The sequence below is a fragment of the Scardinius erythrophthalmus genome (assembly GCF_964197995.2).
Source record: "Scardinius erythrophthalmus genome assembly, chromosome: 13".
Classification (NCBI taxonomy): domain Eukaryota; kingdom Metazoa; phylum Chordata; class Actinopteri; order Cypriniformes; family Leuciscidae; genus Scardinius; species Scardinius erythrophthalmus.
This window is the reverse complement of record NC_138233.1, coordinates 19321195-19342306: the sequence shown is the minus strand read 5'-3', so window position 1 is coordinate 19342306 and position 21112 is coordinate 19321195. Positions and strand designations below refer to the sequence as shown.

Genomic DNA, 21112 nt, shown 5'->3' with positions numbered 1-21112 from the left:
CTTTTTTGTGTGTATGTGTATGTGTGCATGTGCATGCATACGTACGTGTGTGTGTGTGTGTGTGTGTGTGTGTGTGTGTGTGTGTGTGTGTGTGTGTGTGTGTGTGTGTGTGTGTGTGTTTGTGTTTGTGTGTCATGTGTGTGTAAAAGGTAGGTAGTTGACTTAACATGAAAAATAGCTCTGAATCTGAGCACAGAAAACCAATAAAGCCATTCCACTTTATTTTATGCATCTGATTAATTCAATGAAATGTATTTCAGATCAGAATGGCAAAGGTGAGAAAGACAGGGACAGATTGACAGATGCAGAAAGAGATGCAGAAACAGGGAAAGGATAAGAGAAAAAAACTTAATCAGTGGAGGCAGGAAAGGATGAAAAGAGCCATAGAGGAGTACAGGCAGATTGTTGAGGATGGTGGGGTCCCTCAGATGAGACTGTTGGCCAGGGCAGGGAATGTCCCTAAATCTACTCTCCAGTGAATCTAAAATAAAATAAGATTTTACTATTCTACATGTATCAATGTGATTTTTGGTCTTTTATCATAGATTTTTCAGTGTCCCACATTGGGGGACACAACTGTCCCACATTAGGAAGCTGCAGATTTTCTCAGACGACTTTCAATAAGAGCACTAATATGTCTATAATTTCTCTTATGAATGGGTTATCTGAATTTTCTCTTTTGATTTGATTAGAAAACCCCCTGAGGATTCCAAAAAGGTATTGGATGTGGATTTAATGTATTGTCTTCACATCGTAATATTCTAGAAAAGTCTGAAAAGCAAAAAATGTCCCACATTAGGGCAATCCACCCTACAAATTATATACATACAGCCTGTATATGCTCAGGCCTCCACGACAAGTCACCTTTTCCGTACGCCTGTGCATATACACTCACCAGTACACACACTCACACCACTCAGCACACCACCCTCGTGAGGGAGACCACCACCAACAATCCGCCCCTGCTTTGTGCACTCAGCTCCTGGAACAGAATTGTCACTGTTGAAACACACTCAGAATTGTCACTGTTGAAACACACTCAGAATTGTCACTGTTGAAACACACTCAGAATTGTCACTGTTGAAACACACTCAGAATTGTCACTGTTGAAACACACTCAGAATTGTCACTCCAAGAGACAGAAATTGGAGTAGAGATGTTCAGTTTCACGTTAAACATTACAAAATTCTGAGTCAAAATCCAAAATAAAAACTAATACAAATGAAAAGAAAACTTTCCTGGTGTCACAGGACACAGAGACAACCCCGAAATAAAGGGCTCACATGAAGACACACACTAAAATAAACACAAAGGACAGTGTTTTCAGTCCTTTGTCCACAGCGGATCAAAGTAACAGCAAAAGCAGCAGAGCAGCAAAGCAGCAGAGCAGCAGAGCAGCAGCGCCTCCAGAAGTAGTCCCACGCAGTCAACCGCACAGAAACTAATCGGTGGTGCAGACAGAGCCGGTTCTAGACATTAGGAGGCCCTAGGCAAAATTCATGTTGGAGGCCCCCCACCCCCAATAAAAAAAACACTTGAAACAAATATGATTCCTAACCTTTTTATTTATACAACATTTAATTTTAAAAGCAGTATATTTTTACTTACACAGTACATAAGTTTGGACACATTACTATTTTTAATGTTTTTGAAAGAAGTCTCTTATGCTCATCAAGCCTGGATTTATTTGATCAAAAATACAGAAAAATAATATAGTGAAATATTATTAAAATTTTAAATAATGGTTTTCTATTTTACTATACTTTATATTTCTGTGATGCAAAGCTGAATTTAGTGTCAAGTGATCATTCTGATTTATTATCAAATGTTAGAAAGGGTGCTTAATATTTATTTTATAATCTGTGATACTTTTTTTCAGGATTTTTGATTATTAAAAAGTTGTTTTAAAAAAGTCTTCACTATCATTTTTTATATATTTAACACATCCTTGCTGAATATTCCTGTTTTTTTCTGTATTTTTGATCAAATAAATGCAGGCTTGTAGAGCATTATAATAAACTTCTTTCAAAAAACATTAAAAATAGTAATGGGTCCAGACTTTTACCGGTAGCCTACTGTATGTACATATTAATCAAACTTTATCTAAGGTAATCTCTTTTTTGTTTAATGAAGATGTTATTGTTGTTGTTGTTATTTTGCTGTTTTATTCAATTTATTCACAGTTCCAGAATCCCACTTCAGTAAATGAGCATAAGTGCTTTTATATCGCATTGCTACTTTAAATATGCTATACACAAATCAAGTGGAAGAGAAAGACACGATCGCTACTGAGCAGAAGAAAATGTATAAACTGATATTATTGGCGTAATGTCAGGGTATAATCTAATCATCAGCAGAATTTAGAAGATAGACCCATGAGATCCTTTATTTGAAACATTTAAAAATGTTGTAGTGTGTTGGCTTTTTAACTTAGAATACAGACGCCTTGTCTTTTAATTTTGTAGCTTTTTTACTAGTCAGCTCCCGACGCGATGTTATTCATTCATTGTACGCGCAAATTCAAAGCGTCGCGTCTGGGCACGTTAATGACGCTCGCGCTCTTTTAAACTCGTAATAAAGCGGTGAATGATTTTTACAGAAATGACGCTGATCTACAGGACAAGTTTATATTTAGAATACATTGCAATCACTCCAAAATAGATGACGACAACTCACACACCTGCATTTTGAGCTGTGCTTCTTTGTGTGCTTAGGCTTTTGCCTCGCAGCACCTGATGGATGCGTTCGTTACACATACTTTCAGAAGCCGGCACCCGCTTTGTAACGGACACATTAATTGGTTTAACTGCAGTAATGTAACAGTCTATGGTGAAGATAAACATCGTCACTATTTTTAGTTAATTAATAAATATTGAAATAAATTGTAGATAGGATATTTTTACATTATATTATTATTATTTTTTTTTTGTCCCTCTGTCTGGGCCCCATCCCGCCAATCGGGCCCTAGGCACGTGCCTAGTTTGCCTTTGCGTTAATCCGGCTCTGGGTGCAGATGCGACCCGTTGGTCCGTACTACATCTATAAATTTACAAATAAACAGACAAACTCTGATTTAACTGCTAACAATTAATAAAAGCTGTTTCTCTCAACAGATTGCCATTTAACGAAGGCGCAAATTTAAAACTACATACCTTTTAGGTGCGATCTCTGGGGACTAAATCAGTCAGGCAGACAACATGCATGTGGGCTCATCCCATCTATCAGGTGAACAGCGTGCGCGTCGGCAATAACTAAGCATTCCGGACATGAAGTATAAACAACCATACTCTGACCATCAAGAGTACAACCTCAGCCGAATGCCAGCCGCGAGAGCTTGCATGTCGCCCTGGAAATAAGCTAATGTTAGCTACAATATGCAGAGCCGGATTAACGCAAAGGCAAACTAGGCACGTGCCTAGGGCCCGATTGGCGGGATGGGGCCCAGACAGAGGGACAAAAAAAAAATAATAATAATATAATGTAAAAATATCCTATCTACAATTTATTTCAATATTTATTAATTAACTAAAAATAGTGACGATGTTTATCTTCACCATAGACTGTTACATTACTGCAGTTAAACCAATTAATGTGTCCGTTACAAAGCGGGTGCCGGCTTCTGAAAGTATGTGTAACGAACGCATCCATCAGGTGCTGCGAGGCAAAAGCCTAAGCACACAAAGAAGCACAGCTCAAAATGCAGGTGTGTGAGTTGTCGTCATCTATTTTGGAGTGATTGCAATGTATTCTAAATATAAACTTGTCCTGTAGATCAGCGTCATTTCTGTAAAAATCATTCACCGCTTTATTACGAGTTTAAAAGAGCGCGAGCGTCATTAACGTGCCCAGACGCGACGCTTTGAATTTGCGCGTACAATGAATGAATAACATCGCGTCGGGAGCTGACTAGTAAAAAAGCTACAAAATTAAAAGACAAGGCGTCTGTATTCTAAGTTAAAAAGCCAACACACTACAACATTTTTAAATGTTTCAAATAAAGGATCTCATGGGTCTATCTTCTAAATTCTGCTGATGATTAGATTATACCCTGACATTACGCCAATAATATCAGTTTATACATTTTCTTCTGCTCAGTAGCGATCGTGTCTTTCTCTTCCACTTGATTTGTGTATAGCATATTTAAAGTAGCAATGCGATATAAAAGCACTTATGCTCATTTACTGAAGTGGGATTCTGGAACTGTGAATAAATTGAATAAAACAGCAAAATAACAACAACAACAATAACATCTTCATTAAACAAAAAAGAGATTACCTTAGATAAAGTTTGATTAATATGTACATACAGTAGGCTACCGGTAAAAGTCTGGACCCATTACTATTTTTAATGTTTTTTGAAAGAAGTTTATTATAATGCTCTACAAGCCTGCATTTATTTGATCAAAAATACAGAAAAAAACAGGAATATTCAGCAAGGATGTGTTAAATATATAAAAAATGATAGTGAAGACTTTTTTAAAACAACTTTTTAATAATCAAAAATCCTGAAAAAAAGTATCACAGATTATAAAATAAATATTAAGCACCCTTTCTAACATTTGATAATAAATCAGAATGATCACTTGACACTAAATTCAGCTTTGCATCACAGAAATATAAAGTATAGTAAAATAGAAAACCATTATTTAAAATTTTAATAATATTTCACTATATTATTTTTCTGTATTTTTGATCAAATAAATCCAGGCTTGATGAGCATAAGAGACTTCTTTCAAAAACATTAAAAATAGTAATGTGTCCAAACTTATGTACTGTGTAAGTAAAAATATACTGCTTTTAAAATTAAATGTTGTATAAATAAAAAGGTTAGGAATCATATTTGTTTCAAGTGTTTTTTTTATTGGGGGTGGGGGGCCTCCAACATGAATTTTGCCTAGGGCCTCCTAATGTCTAGAACCGGCTCTGCTCACAGTTAAGACACTTGCGACTGCATTTCCATTAAGTGTCCCGCAATGAATGTAGCAAAATGCAATGTGCAATTTGAAAATGCATTCTGAGCCGATCACGTGCCCGCCCCGCCCCGCCCTGTCAATCGCTGCGTGAAGTTGGCCCCGCCCCCAACACAAAAGGCTCAATCGTTTTTACTTAGTCTGTGCTGTAATTTTTGTTTGTTTGTGCTGCTTCTGTTTTTTAGATAGTAAAAGAATATTTATAGGTAATTCTGTCACCCAGGCCGCCACATGCTCCAAATAAAATAGATCTTGTTCGGTTTGTGATGCTTCAGTTTTTGAAATATAGACCGAATTATAGACGATGACGTCACCTGCTCAACGTTCACCCAAAATTATCATATGTTTGTGCTAATTTGGGCAGATAAACGTTAATTTTGTGCTGCTTCGGTTTCTTAAATATTAAAATAATATTTATTGTAATAAACCTCATTCTGAGGTCACTCAGCCCCCCTACTGCTCCACATTCACCCAAAATAGTCTCGTTTGTTTGTGCGATCGTTTGCCGGTTAAAGTTTCGTGTGCTGCTTCGTTGTTGAAAATATTAGACACTGAATTATAGGCGATGACGTCACCAGCCCTCGACCTGCTCCACATTCACCCAAAAAAGGCTAGGTCGATGAATTTGACCCGTCAGATTCCGTGACCCTGTGTATTAATACCTTCAATATGCTTTATAAAATAGAAAGGGGATTCGCATGTCTGCCTCATATTTTATGATTATACAGCTGCAAACAAAGATGGTCACACACATCACATTCATCACTTTATTGAACATTACAGTCAGTTATTAAAGAGCGTTCGCGTTTTTCGGTAACTATTAATACAGAATACCAATGGAGCTTTGTCATATTATGTGATCACAGAGTAACAGTTAATAGGCCAATGCATTTGTAAGGAAAAACTAAAGGATCTCCAACATTATTGGGTATTAAAGTTAATAGTAATAAGAATAAAGATAAGCATGTATCAGACAATGATAATATTTTATACAAAACGAAACCATCAACACAGTCCAGCATCAAACAACAGCAGCTCAGCATAATGTTGACGCCTGATAAGGCAGAACATTCTCCCAGACCCAGATGGTCCAACATTGTACTGGTTCTATCACCTGCAGACGCGTAATAATCTTCAGAAACACTACCATTTCTCTGTCCACGCTCCACTTCATCTGCTAGTGAATGTAACACTCGTATCAGATCTGCCGCCGCCGTGTTTCCTTCCAACACCTCAAAATATGCACCATAGCCTATGTTTACCTGTTGCCGAGCAACGCAGTGATTGACAGGGCAGGGCAGGGCAGGGCGGGGCGGGGCGGGCACGTGATCGGCTCAGAATGCATTTTCAAATTGCACATTGAATTTTGCTACATTCATTGCGGGACACTTAATGGAAATGCAATCGCAAGTGTCTTAACTGTGAGTGTAAATGCAATTAAGAAAAAATAACATTTAAATTACAATTTTGCTACAGTTTTTGCTTGAACATGTTAAACATATCTAATAATTTCTGTAATACATTTTAATTTTAATTTTGCAACTTATAAAGCGTTAAAATATGTATTCAATTTGCATATTAAAACTAGTGTATGAAATGGCAAATGTAAATTATATAATTGAATTTTCATTTTCATTTTGCACCAAACGTTGCACAAATGTAATGGAAAATTTTAATTTAAATACAGAAATGCATTGCCATTTTACATATTGCATTGTCATTTTGCATATTACATTTCAAATTGAAATTTGCTACCCATATGCTTCCATACTAACGTAATGACTGTCTCTCATGCTGTCACTGAGCAAATATGAAACTGGACAATAGCCTATGTAAACCCCCGAAATTATAAGTTGCTTTAATTAATTGCGCTTTGGCTTTGCATATACTGCATACATACAGCCTGTAAAAATAGACCTTAAAAATAATCTAGCCTACAGAATACATTTCTTGCACACTGTCTGCATGAGACAACGCGTCTCAGGCGCGGCTCGAGCCATTCAAGCTAGAGCGCAGAACAGCTGAGTTTGTATGGACCGAAGTGCATGCCTGAGCTTGTGTTTTGGGTTAAGCTGCGTTGCTTTGACATTGTGGAAAATAGAATAATAGAAACAAAATGTATTAGCCTTTTTTACCAGTTAATTTCCCGTACCCGTTTTTCTTTATATAAATTTCGTTTTTCTTTATTAAAATTTCGTTTTTTCTTTATTTAAATTTCGTTTTTCTTTATTTAAATTTCGTTTTTATTTATTTAAATCTACCCTTTACTGTGTCAGTAATTTGTTAGTCAGAAAAATATTAGACTACCTTAAAAGTATTGCTTAAGTTAACAGACCTGTGTGTGTGCGTTTTATATCACTAATGCAGTTTCCGTTCTCGGAGCATATAAGCCCTGCCCGCGTGAGGCGCGCCGCTTCCCGCTCGCGCTGTTCTGTAGTTTACTAAAAGTTTATTAATTCTGAACGTGTCGCGTCTCGCGTGTCCATCTATATTGCACCAAATGCAACACTGCACTCCCTTGTGAACGGTTCTCGAAATAATCAAAATGCAAACGGACAGCCTTTATTAGAGAGAAGAATATGTTCAGCCCCCTCTCTCCGAAGCTTCGAATATTCGATGTTCATTACTACTGAAGCTTCGAAGCTCAAAAAATGGTATTCGGACCAACCCTAGCATAATGTTAAAAATTTCTTTGACTGAAAGTAAATTGTTACTGTAATAAAAAAAAACTCTTCGAATGATCCCTTTATTTACATAAAATGGTCTGGGCTAAGCCCCAGATGCGATATTTTTTTCCCAGGATGGTAGGGGAAGACTCATGAATATTCATTAGGGAAGTCATCCCTGATTGGTCTTAACCCCAGTGACGGGTAGGTTTAGGGCGGGGTTAGGGGTAGGTCATCAGATCCCCAGTGGCGGGTAGGTTTAGGGGTGGGGTTAGGGGTAGGTCATCAGACCAATCAGGGATGACTTCCTTAATGAATATTCATGAGTCTTCCCCTACCATCCTGGGAAAAAAATATCGCGCCCCGGGTCCTTCAATGCTGGAAATTCCCATGCAGTGTTGCCAACTCCGCTTATTATAAGCAACTTTGGGCTTGTTTTTCGCTTACAAATGTTGGTAGTCGCGGGTCGCGTTTTTTGGGGCTTGTTTCTAAAGTGTAGTTGCTTATTTGGGCTTGTTCCCAGCTCCATAATAAGTTGTCAAGCAGAAATTTTCGATATGTTTTTTAAACGTGGGAGTTTGTCTTGCCTGTTTATTATGGCGTTATTTTCCAGTCAGATGTCGAGAGCGCATTATTGTAGCGCGAAAGTACATTAATATAATGCGCGAGCGCGAATCTCTCTGCTCGCGCGCGGAATATAAATGCGCGAGCGCGAATCTCTCTGCTCGCGCACGGAATATAATGTGCCGAGTGCGAGTCTCTCTGCTTGCGCGCGAGAACTGGGCACGCGCTCTCAGATACACGTTGCTCTTGTAAGAATTTTCTCTGGACTCGCTCAGAGAATATGCCTGCACTTAAAACGTGTTCAGTGCAATCGCGAATCTCTCCTCTTTGCTTAAAGTAAGCATGTATGTGCTTAGACTGTGTCCCGTGCGTTCGCGCATACCTAAGTACTCTTCTCTTTAATTTTTTTAAAAATTTTATTCATTTTTTTATTAATGCCAAGGTATCAAAAATATAACTTACATAGCAAAAATGTACAAATGACATACAACGGAATAAAGAAAGCAAAGCAGCATATATATATATATATATATATATATATATATATATATATATATATATATATATATAGCCAAATACATTCATGTAGCCTGTACATATGCTCATAAAAAAAAAAAAACACAGAACAGAACAGAAAGCTTTAATGAAATAAATTAAAAAGTTGAAACAAGTTTATTGTCTTAAGAGCTTTAAGATTCTTAGATAACAAAATGCTTTGGATTGTTGGACCTCTCTTCTAAAAACAATGAATAAGGGATTCTGCTGAGTGAATTTACTAAGGTGAATGTGAAATTTTGCAAGGAACAATAATAGATTAATAATAAAATACTCATTAAATGTAGCTTTTGAAAATGTGGCAGGTCTAATGAGATATATCCTGCCTGCAGGTGGCTGATTAATTCATTTGAGCTCGTCCTATCAGTGAGCTGTATAAAAAAGCTGGTTAGAGTGTATGGTGCCATGAGGCACCGCCCCTTCCCGTGTCGTCATTCAGGTATGTTGGGTGTTGTGAGCTGGCCGATCAATGGCATATTGTCAGAGCCGGTTCTAGACATTAGGAGGCCCTAGGCAAAATTCATGTTGGAGGCCCCCCACCCCCAATAAAAAAAACACTTGAAACAAATATGATTCCTAACCTTTTTATTTATACAACATTTAATTTTAAAAGCAGTATATTTTTACTTACACAGTACATAAGTTTGGACACATTACTATTTTTAATGTTTTTGAAAGAAGTCTCTTATGCTCATCAAGCCTGGATTTATTTGATCAAAAATACAGAAAAATAATATAGTGAAATATTATTAAAATTTTAAATAATGGTTTTCTATTTTACTATACTTTATATTTCTGTGATGCAAAGCTGAATTTAGTGTCAAGTGATCATTCTGATTTATTATCAAATGTTAGAAAGGGTGCTTAATATTTATTTTATAATCTGTGATACTTTTTTTCAGGATTTTTGATTATTAAAAAGTTGTTTTAAAAAAGTCTTCACTATCATTTTTTATATATTTAACACATCCTTGCTGAATATTCCTGTTTTTTTCTGTATTTTTGATCAAATAAATGCAGGCTTGTAGAGCATTATAATAAACTTCTTTCAAAAAACATTAAAAATAGTAATGGGTCCAGACTTTTACCGGTAGCCTACTGTATGTACATATTAATCAAACTTTATCTAAGGTAATCTCTTTTTTGTTTAATGAAGATGTTATTGTTGTTGTTGTTATTTTGCTGTTTTATTCAATTTATTCACAGTTCCAGAATCCCACTTCAGTAAATGAGCATAAGTGCTTTTATATCGCATTGCTACTTTAAATATGCTATACACAAATCAAGTGGAAGAGAAAGACACGATCGCTACTGAGCAGAAGAAAATGTATAAACTGATATTATTGGCGTAATGTCAGGGTATAATCTAATCATCAGCAGAATTTAGAAGATAGACCCATGAGATCCTTTATTTGAAACATTTAAAAATGTTGTAGTGTGTTGGCTTTTTAACTTAGAATACAGACGCCTTGTCTTTTAATTTTGTAGCTTTTTTACTAGTCAGCTCCCGACGCGATGTTATTCATTCATTGTACGCGCAAATTCAAAGCGTCGCGTCTGGGCACGTTAATGACGCTCGCGCTCTTTTAAACTCGTAATAAAGCGGTGAATGATTTTTACAGAAATGACGCTGATCTACAGGACAAGTTTATATTTAGAATACATTGCAATCACTCCAAAATAGATGACGACAACTCACACACCTGCATTTTGAGCTGTGCTTCTTTGTGTGCTTAGGCTTTTGCCTCGCAGCACCTGATGGATGCGTTCGTTACACATACTTTCAGAAGCCGGCACCCGCTTTGTAACGGACACATTAATTGGTTTAACTGCAGTAATGTAACAGTCTATGGTGAAGATAAACATCGTCACTATTTTTAGTTAATTAATAAATATTGAAATAAATTGTAGATAGGATATTTTTACATTATATTATTATTATTTTTTTTTTGTCCCTCTGTCTGGGCCCCATCCCGCCAATCGGGCCCTAGGCACGTGCCTAGTTTGCCTTTGCGTTAATCCGGCTCTGACTGTGAGTGTAAATGCAATTAAGAAAAAATAACATTTAAATTACAATTTTGCTACAGTTTTTGCTTGAACATGTTAAACATATCTAATCATTTCTGTAATACATTTTCATTTTAATTTTGCAACTTATAAAGCGTTAAAATATGTATTCAATTTACATATTAAAACTAGTGTATGAAATGGCAAATGTAAATATATATTTGAATTTTCATTTTGCACCAAACGTTGCACAAATGATGGGAAAATTAAAATTTAATGACAGAAATGCATTGCCATTTTACATATTGCATTGTCATTTTGCATATTACATTTCAAATTGAATATTGCTACCAATATGCTTCCATACGTTCGGGGCTTGACTCAAAACATTCGGGCTGAAGCCCCGGCAAAATCGGCTGGCGTCGCCCCTTCCGCTCAAATCTTGAAGAGCGATTCTCAAGACATGGTGCTCGACCCGTGTCTCCTGCGTTCAGCAGCGCCTCCTCGCGCAGATCCAGACTCCAGAAACAGCTGGAGGTCTCCAGTGAACCGGGCAGCAGCAGCAGCGCCTCCCGCAGACTATCCGTCGATGCTTCGGAGAAGGGCTCCCTCACGCCCGCCATGCGTAAGAAGTATTTAAAAGAGCTGCTTCTGAATAACAGATCTGGATTGTCAAGTATTTTATCATCCAAACACAAATCGTCAAAAGAAGAGGAGGATGAGGCACCGAATGGAGACACTTTAAACTGCGGCACGCTCTGGGCTTTGGATCCCATGGAGCACGCGTGGATGCTCTCTGTTGTGGATGGGAATTATGAGACCATAGTGGAATTTCTCGCAGAAGATCGCAGTTTATTGAGCAGAAAAGACTTTATTAGTGGTTTTACAGCTCTCCACTGGTTGGCAAAAAATGGAAAGGATGAGACACTGATTAAGCTTCTCAGGCATGCTGAAAAAGAGGGGCTGTCAGTGAATGTGAATTTGAGAGGCAGTGGAGGTCTGACGCCTCTCCACTTGGCTGCCATGCATGGCCAGTACATGGTTATGAAGATTTTGGTTGGTGCGTTCAGTGCCGATGTAGACATCATGGACTACAATGGGAAAAGAGCATGGCAGTATCTTAAAGATAACACACCAAATGAAATTAAGGAGCTTCTGGGAGCCTGTGATGATGAATACTTCTGGTTTTTGAATGTGAATAACAGTGCAAGTCAAGCACAAGCAGTTGAAGAACATGCTCAAGAAAATAGAGTCGAGGTGGACGGCTCAGGAGGAATTGTACGCCAGCGGTTCACATCATTTAAGAGGCTGTTGTATAACGTTGGTCTACTTGAAAAGATCTGAGACTAAAGCCAAAAGCATGTTTGTCAGGTCATTAGTGTTAAACACCAAATGTTTTTATTAGTAACAAGATTTGTATGGTAATATGACAACTATTTAACCTGACAAGTGTTGTGTACAGATTAATTTTAATATTTTTAATAAACCAAATTGCAAGGAACTTGGGAGACTTATTTTTTATAAATAATGTTTATCCTTGGTAAGATTGAGCCTAAATGCTCAGAGAAAGACAATGAAAGGTGTTGATAAAACTTGATTCTTGTGCAAGACGACAACCTTTTGCAGAACCAACAATTGGAAAACTTTTGACTATGGCATTTTGCTTTTTAAAAAAACAGAAGGATCCACATAATTCTGGTTCGATGACAAATCTTTTATTTAGGAAGGACATAACCAGAACATCTGTACAAAAGAGACTGTTGTTCCAGATAGCATGGCATCTCTCCAGCTCTGGATGAGTTGGTGGTCCTGGCAAAGAACAGATGGAGGTGGATGCTGAAGTAAAGCTTGTTTACAAGCCCAGCTTGGTCCTTCTCCAGTGTCTCCTCTTGGAGTTGTATCTGCAAAAAGATTTGCAAATGTAAAGCATCACACAGGATTGCAGCCATTAAAATGAATTACACTAGAATCCTAAGCTTTTTCTAGTAAACTGCACTGCTCTAAAACTAAGAATTGTGTGGCTCAGAAAACCACGAATAAGACGTTTTAAAGTATAAAGAGTAGCAAACTTAAAGGAGAACTTCAGTCAATTTTAACATTGAGCTCATTTTTTTTGTACATTTGGAGTGCTGTCAATACAGAGAACAACGACAAAAATCGGTGTTGCCTACACCGAGTTATTCTATTTTTAAAATTTGCACCCTGTTGACTTCAATGGGGCAAGTATTAAACCTGCTTTTAGCCTGTTAACATCCTTTGTGTCATTACAAGTGCACAGAAAATGTGAGTGATTCCTTCTGAGTGAACACGAGTGAATCTGACTGCAGTAGATGTGAAAGATATGTATAAAAATGATGTTATTTAAAGCTGGTATCAGCGATTTCAGGCCCAAACATAAATGATCACATTCATCTAATATTTTGCTAGCTGCACGCCCCATAAGCATGCTGTCAAAAAAACGCGTCTCTCTAGGTAGCCTAGGCTCTGAGATCTGCACACAAAACAGTTGGTATCAACATCACTCAAAACCAAAATAAATAGTGTTCCAACCAATCATCGACAGGGGCGGGTGTTGTGAGGTTTTGCGCTCGTGCACGGCTGCCTATGACGGCTGCACGCGAAAACCTGAATGTGATCATTTATGTTTGGGCCTGAAATCGCTGATACCACATATGCCAGCGCAAATACCCGTGTTTACATCCTGTTTTCAGTTGAAGTCCAAAGTAGTCGATTGTCGAGTTCACGCGCGTGATCATAGGTAACTAAACCTATGGGTGTGAACTCGACAATCGATTACTATGGGCTTCGACCGAAAACAGGAAGAAAATACAGGTATGTGCGCTGGCTGAAATAATTTTTATTAATATCTTTCACATCTACTGCAGTCAGATTCACTCGTGTTCACTCTGAAGGAATCACTCACATTTTCTGTGCACTTGTAATGGCACATCAAGGATGTTAAGAGGCTAAAAGCAGGTTTAGTACTTGCCCCATTGAAGTCAACAGGGTGCAAATTTTAAAAATAGAATAACTCGGTGTAGGCAACACCGATTTTTGTCGTTCTCTGTATTGACAGCACTCCAAATGTACAAAAAAATGAGCTCAATGTTAAAATTGACCGGAGTTCTCCTTTAACGAACCAAGCAAATATAAGTTTAAATGGTCACAAAATTAAGTCACTACCTGTATCACTTAAATGCATTGTTAACATTATAGCAGCAACAAAAGTACTGATAACAAGCAAGCCAAAGTTGCTCGATATGCATTTACATTTCTAATGAGCACATTAATCTTTAACTTTAGTTTTTTTAATAATCCTATGAAATGTCTCCACAACAAAGCATTCACACGTCATATGGGAGATGACAGTACTCATGACTCTACTGCAGATGATGCTCTCAGCAGGATAATGGCAGTACTCCCACAAAATTGAGCACTGTAATTGCGTTCTGCTTTCGTTTGGCTACTATAAACTACAGGGCAAGAAAACTAAAGGGCTACTAGCACTTTGAGACTGTAGTTGCGGGTGTAGTTTAGCAGCGGCAAATAAATCCTACAGCACAACCATGTCAACATACCGGATCTTGTTGCCAGTTTTCATCCTGATCCACTGTGGAATCGGCCTGTTCTGCTTCTGCTTCTTGGCGAGGAAGCGTTTGATTCTGAAGGTCTTGTGTGACGCCTGAAATATAAATGTGAAGCACACACATGGTTATCTGCGATGGCTTAAGTTAGTCATCCCACAAAACATCGTCGGTGAGATATTTCATTATTTATCGAACAGTAATCTGTTTAATATTAAACACCACCAACTAAGAACTTCAACTTTCACAGAAAAATGAAGAGATGAGCAGGAAAACAATCACTTGTTGGACGATGTTTTACGATTCTCACTTACCATTTCAGAGACCGCTATCCGTTCACCACTATGGCGGTAGTCGAAGAGAAGGAACCATGGGAAACACAAGCGCTGTATATCCGAGTCATGAGCAGAGCTACTCCTTCACACCACAGCGCCGCCCAGTGGCTCCACGGCGCTCAAGCTACTGAGTAATGCTGACATTTCCCAATATCAAACTCGATGTTTCGCCTTTTGAAAAATAGCAGCTGTATATGCTATTCATCCAGCCAATTAATGTCTCTTTAAAACCGTAAAACCTCTGGCTCATTCCACGAAAAATATGCATTTTTCACTCCCTTATTATGTGTAAACAAACAATGATATTAACAATGGAAAAACTGACACCAACGTATATGTTATTAACGCCATTTTTCTTTTATATTTCATTAAAAATATAAAGATTCCTATGAGTCTCTTCAAAAAAGCATCTTCTCTTTTTTACCACTTTGTTGTTAAGCTTCTGTCAATCTTGTTACTGTGATTTTGTGCAGTAAACAACAAATAACTGAAACTTAATCATGTATAATAATCAGCAATCAACTTTAAATGATTAGCTATATTTCACCCTAAATATTAAATTTTACATTTAGTTTAAGATGATGTAATTGTAAATAACATTCAAAGACATCTTTGTCTGATACAATCTTTTAAAATAAGGTTTTTTTTTTTTACCAAACAAATGTAATATACAAATAAAACGAAACACCTGAAGTAACACATTGGTTGTTCATTTATTGTCTTTTTGGATTTCTCTACACATTTTGACAAAGCTGCAACTATAAAAGAAAAACAAGCTGTTTCGAGTTAAGGATTGGTTACAATGAAACGTACAATTGGATGACAGCACGTGTGACCATTTCCTAACCAGAGGATGCAGAGTGGTAGGATATGCTTCAATTCCAAAACTATAAAAGGCCACATCTGTTTTTGCATATAATTTAATCGACTTGCAGAAAACTAACAGTGATCAAGGCATCAGCATCATAAAGCATGGCTTTTCCCACCTGACCAATCCCAGATCAGAACAGAAATGGCTGCAGGCTACATCCATGCTCATAGAACACAAATTAATTACTGATTGTCTGAAGTGAAATGCACTGTATGATACCAGATAGAAGGGTTCAGGTAAGGCGTGAAAGATCTTTCTGAAGCGGAACAGTGAGAAATACTGAGCGAGCCAGATCACATGAGACCTTTTATTAACTATGAAACAGAAAAGCAGGTGAAGTAAAACAAGTTTGACTGTGTACCAAAAGTAAGGCCACTTTAAGTTATCATGGTCCAATCACTTCTCTCGTGGTTATGCCCCGTTTCTCAAATCTAACCGTCGGTTAGGACTTGCCTTGCTCATGAACAGGAACTCATTCAGGCACTGGAGGGCAACAGGTATGTTCTCCCGTGTCAGTGTGTTTTTATTTTATTTTATGTGTGGGGATTTCTTTTGCTGGCAGCACCATGTTTTTGAGGTGTTTGTCCTGACTAGAACAGATACCCTCCTCTCTTGAGACATCATTTCATCCTAGCATAGCTGCTTCCTCACTCGGCAGCTTTCTCCTGGCTATTCTTGGACTCCCGCTCAGCCCTCCTGTCCCCTGCCTGTCCATCTTCACCTCCTCCTCCTCGGGTACGGGTCCTCGCCCCAGGCTGGTACAGCTGAATCGCAGGCCGATCCTAAGTCAGAAATGTAAAATGAGCTATTAGCCATATGTAAATTAAATCAGTGATAAAGGATCAAAAAAGAGCAAGTACCTTATTTCTCAGACGATCCTTTTTGGCATTGTCTTCCTTTTTGTTGTCCTTTGATGGCTTTTCAGGATGAGTATTAACTGAGGACTCTCCAGAGTTGTCATGCTTTCTTTTCTCCCAAACACGCTCCTTGTCCTTCTTCCCTTCCTCCTCTCTCTTTTTGTAGGTGTTTTCTCCATCCTGACGTTCCCTTCTCCTCCTTCGTTCCTCATCCTGCCTTCTCATACGTTCTTTTTCTTTTTGTCTTCGCTCTCTGTCTCTGTCCCGGTCTCTCTCTCTGTCTCCATCACGATCTCTGTAATCTTTATGCCCACTATCCTCTGATCTGCATATTGACATAGTGATATGAAAATAAGAGAAGACGACTTGGAAAGTCAAAGATGGGTTGAGTAAGGCTGGGAATGTTTTTCATCTAGTGCAACCAAACTTACTTGCCCCCCTTCTCCTCTCTGTGTTCACCATTCTGTCGCTTCTTCATCTCTCCTCCTCCAAAAGGTCTATCTTCCTTTTGTTTCTCTCGGTCTAGTTTCTTAGGCTTGTCTTTTAGCTTCTCAGTATCACCGCTGTCTCCTTTCTCAGGTTTTCTTAAGAGCTAAAGGACAAAAAAACAGGACCTTATATTACTGTTCAAAAGTTGAGGTCAGCAAGACTTTTTTTAAGGAAATGAAGACTTTTATTCAGCAAGTAATCAAAAGTGACAATGAAGACTACTAAAATCTTACAAAATATTTCTATTTGAAATAAATGCTGTTTTTAACTTTTAATTCATCATGGTTTCCACAAAAATATTAAGCAGGACACATTTTTTTCAACACTGATAATAAGAAAAGTTTCTTAAGCAGTGAATCAGGATATTAGAATGATTTCTGAAGGATCATGTGACAATGAAGACTGGAGTAATGACGCTGAATAATCAATATTCAATCAATATTTTGTGCATAAAGTGTGTTCTTTTAGTAATAAAACTATAGAAATGAATCAAGGTAGTCAATAATATTTACATACCTTGATTTTTGGCTGTTCATCTTTAGGTTGGTCCTTATCCTTATCAGATGCCTTTTCTCCCTTTTTCAATTTCTCAGCCTCTTTTCTTTTTCTTCTGTCCTCCTCTCTCCACTTACGCCGTTCTTCATCTCGCAAGCGTTTGCGTTCTAGCTCTCTCCGTCTCCTCTCTTCTTTCTTCTCTTCTCTAATCCGCTGTGAAAGACAGGATGAGAGTGCATAAACACACTACACATACAGTATGGCATATTATACGTTTGGAAACCAAATTATCTGGTGAAAGGCTAATGAAGTATGCAATTACATCAGTAAATATTACACCCTCACTTTACCTGTTTGTTCTTAAGGAAGTCCAAGAGAGGTGTCGTTTTTTTAGCTGGGGAAAGAATATTTTAAAAGATTATTTCAAATGAAGAGTGAAAACTATGTCAAGTTTTTTGGTTTAAGAATGGAAGCTTGTTTCAATACGAAAAGTAATTGCGACTTTTTATCTCACAATTCCTACTTTTTTCCCCGCAATTGTGAGTGTACATCTTGTAATTCTGACTTTTTTTTATTTTTTTATCAATGCGATGCGAGTTATATAAAATTGCGAGTTAAGGCCAATTCACATTGCACAGACAAACGCCAACAATCTATCTGCGTCTGTTGGCATTGGTCGGGGTTTGTTTTCACCCGAATGAACATGTTCAATCAGTGTTTGTTGGTGTCTGTTGGGGCAGTGTGAGCATGACAGCTATTTTTCATGAAATTCTAAATCCAACTGCAGACTTGTTTGATGTTTTTTGGCATTCGTCTGTGCGGTGTGAATTTTTGGCCTTTATAACTCGCAATTGCGAGTTAATATCTCACAATTCTGACTTTTTTCTCAGATGTACACTTGCAATTGCGAGAAAAAAAGTCTGAATTCTGAGATCACCAAGAATTTTGCAATCACCAACTACCTATTTTTAGCCTGGGTTTCCACATACTGCCTTGCTCGCAGCGCAATTTTATTCACGCTGCTAGGCAGTCTGGACACCATGGACCAAATTTTCCCCTGAAAAAGGGAACCAATCACAGAACGGGGAGGGAGCAGCAAGACGATGACGACACCGAAGCAGTTTGTTTATATCTATGGAATATGGATCCAACATGGCATCAGACTCGACGTTACCTTCTACCATCATGTTTATCTTGCACAAACGGTAATATTCGCTAAACGCCATCGTGTACAAATAAATGTTTGACCCATCGTCTTTTTCCTCGTCGAATTTCTGTCACTCTACATTCGTCATCTGGTATAATTGAAGCGATTGGCTATGAGCTAAGCACAGGCGCATATGATAGACATTCATAGCGCCCAATAAACGGCTCTGGGCATTCGTAAACCACGCCTCAAACACGAGAAAATGAACACGTGGTTCCCAGACCAAGTCTCAAATGTGACTTGGTCTGACGTGAGCCAGGCTAACCTATTTTACAAGTTTCCATACTTTTGTGCTGAAACTCACCACTGAGTTCTTTCGTCCTGGCCTCTATTTCCTCAAGTAAGGTCTCAGGATTGGAAGGAAATTTCTCCTCATCACCATTGTAGAACTCCAAAAACTTTTTGTAATCAGCATCTAATAAGAAACAGGTATGAATCAGCATGAATCTGAAATTCTCATCATCTTTTCTCCCCTATTGTGATGTATATCCAAATGAAGCGGCTTCTCAAATGAGAAAATATTTTTACCCTCGGTTTCACAGACAAGGCTTGAATCTAGTCCCAGACTAAAATGAATCTTTGAGCTGTTTTAACTGAAAGCAACTTGCACTGACATATCTTAAAATATGTCAATGCCATTGTTTTGTCTCAAGATAAACACCAGTAATGTTTTTTTTTTCTAAGGCACGTTTATAAAAGCTACTTAAATATCCTAACTGAACTAAGGAATAATCCTGGATTAATCTAAACCCTGTCTGTGAAACCAGACGGTAGTGCGGAAATTGATTATGTCCATCGGGATATTGATTGGATCATTGCTGTTTGTGAAATGCTGCGATCTTGTGATAGACAGGTTGCTGGAGGGGAGGGGTTATTGTCCAGCCATTGCACCAGTGCCCACGTAAAAGAAGAGAAGAAAAGAGGTGTCACTGTGAGGGGAGGGGACTTTAATGCATTTGTAAGAATATTACGAGGGCACATCGATAAAAAAAGATGTAGATGGACAGATAATTTATAAATAAGTTATAAACACAGCAATATGCCATAAAAAAATAAGAATTGTCAAATTTGATTTCATGGTGACTAACATCTTCCCCGTGTTAACTTTTGTTTGCAATGATTACCATCTTCAATTGTTCCACTTTTGGCATCCTTCTTCTTGCTTCTTTTCTTAGCAACTTTCTGGAATGGTGCAAACTCAACAATGGCAGGATATTCTTGTCCTATAACATGCAAAAAACAACAACAAAAAAAAAAAGAAAAAAAAAAAGTTTTGTAGGAAAGGTTCACCAGCATAGAGAACATCTCAGTCTGAGGCATACAATTCTATAATAATAATAATAATAATAATAATAATAATGAATTATTAGAAATCTTTACATTTAAGGTAAAATGTCGCAAAAGTTTGATTCCTAAAACGATTAGTGAGTAAATAGTGAATGCTGGAAATAAAAGCCAAACCTCGATTATCAATGAAGACGTAGCCATCAAAACGGTCTCTGAAGAGAAGTACGTCATCTTGATTTTTGAAATTCAGATATGCTCTTGCAAACAGATGAGGGAAAAGACTGCAGATAAACAAACACCTTGATCAGCCATATAATACCTTTTATTTGTGTCACTTTTCTGCTTTCTTTTATGAAATACAGCACATACAAACCTAGTATCACTTGAGAAAAACTCCAGGTAATCTAGCTCTGGAAGAGGCTGCAGTTGTTCCTCTAAGTCTTCTTTAGTTAAACTCGGAGGCAGACGTCGGATCACAATCTAAAATAATGGTAAAGTAATAATCCTAAAAATTACCAGCATATGTTCAATTCATATATTTGTATACACTGACTGTAGAACCCATACGACACATAAGTCTACGTGGTTAAGAGCGAAAGAGTTAGAAGTGTTAACATAACATGTTGGAATAATGGAATAAAATAATGTCCATCTTACTTTACATGCCAGTGTATATATGATTCTTCTCTATTAACGTTATTGTTTTGGCCAAATCCCCGCAGTGATACTGATATAGGAAACTTTGACAGGAGGATTTGCTAACTAGACAGTTCAAGCAAGCATTTTCATCTGCAACGTTTAAATCAAACAGCGCCTAACATGTAAACATATTAGGCTACTAGAAATACAGCCACATACAGACATTTATAGTATTTCAAATGAAAGCGCCTAGCTGCTTTGTTCGTAGGATATTTGTAGCAGGAATGTAGCCAGCTAGCCTGCTAACTAACTAACGTTACCTTTGTCATAGCTTCCTTCTTCTCTTTATTTGGCTTATCTGGTTTGTCGTTTTCATCACATTTTATTTCCACTTTCCTTTCTCTGGGACGCGTGTTTTCCTTGTCCTCCTTCATGATCCCTTGTCAACTTTTGCAACGATGTCTGACTTCGTTTGTTTCTTGTTGTCGTGTCTGCTATCTCTCCAGTGCTCAACTTTCCGCAGTTGTTTCTCTGTAACACCAGCAGGAGTCTCTGATTGGCTACGGCTCATGACGCAAAGAGTCGCT

The 21112-nt window shown here is 37.7% G+C and overlaps 3 protein-coding genes across 3 annotated transcripts; 1 reads left to right on the top strand and 2 right to left on the bottom strand.

The window, feature by feature from the left end:
* Positions 1–302: 302 nt before the first annotated feature.
* On the top strand, positions 303–12196 carry LOC308700462 (ankyrin repeat domain-containing protein SOWAHA-like; the record flags this gene model as incomplete). Its single annotated transcript, XM_081382096.1, has 2 exons — positions 303–475; positions 11163–12196. The coding sequence occupies 2 exons, from the start codon at positions 303–305 to the stop codon at positions 12103–12105; spliced, it is 1116 nt and encodes a 371-aa protein (XP_081238222.1). The 3' UTR covers positions 12106–12196.
* A 258-nt stretch (positions 12197–12454) lies between these two features.
* On the bottom strand, positions 12455–14735 carry LOC308700797 (large ribosomal subunit protein eL39). Its single transcript, XM_081382584.1, has 3 exons — positions 14660–14735; positions 14340–14443; positions 12455–12662 (listed from the first exon to the last, which is right to left on the bottom strand). Exons 1-3 carry the CDS (start codon positions 14660–14662, stop codon positions 12614–12616), a joined length of 156 nt encoding a protein of 51 aa, XP_081238710.1. The 5' UTR covers positions 14663–14735; the 3' UTR covers positions 12455–12613.
* Positions 14736–15374: 639 nt separating this feature from the next.
* upf3b (UPF3B regulator of nonsense mediated mRNA decay) lies at positions 15375–21094 on the bottom strand. The gene is made up of 10 exons (XM_081382583.1): positions 20846–21094; positions 20260–20366; positions 20061–20167; positions 19724–19822; positions 18904–19014; positions 17743–17786; positions 17414–17605; positions 16840–17000; positions 16412–16733; positions 15375–16333 (listed from the first exon to the last, which is right to left on the bottom strand). Exons 1-10 carry the CDS (start codon positions 20957–20959, stop codon positions 16199–16201), a joined length of 1392 nt encoding a protein of 463 aa, XP_081238709.1. The 5' UTR covers positions 20960–21094; the 3' UTR covers positions 15375–16198.
* Positions 21095–21112: the final 18 nt, after the last annotated feature.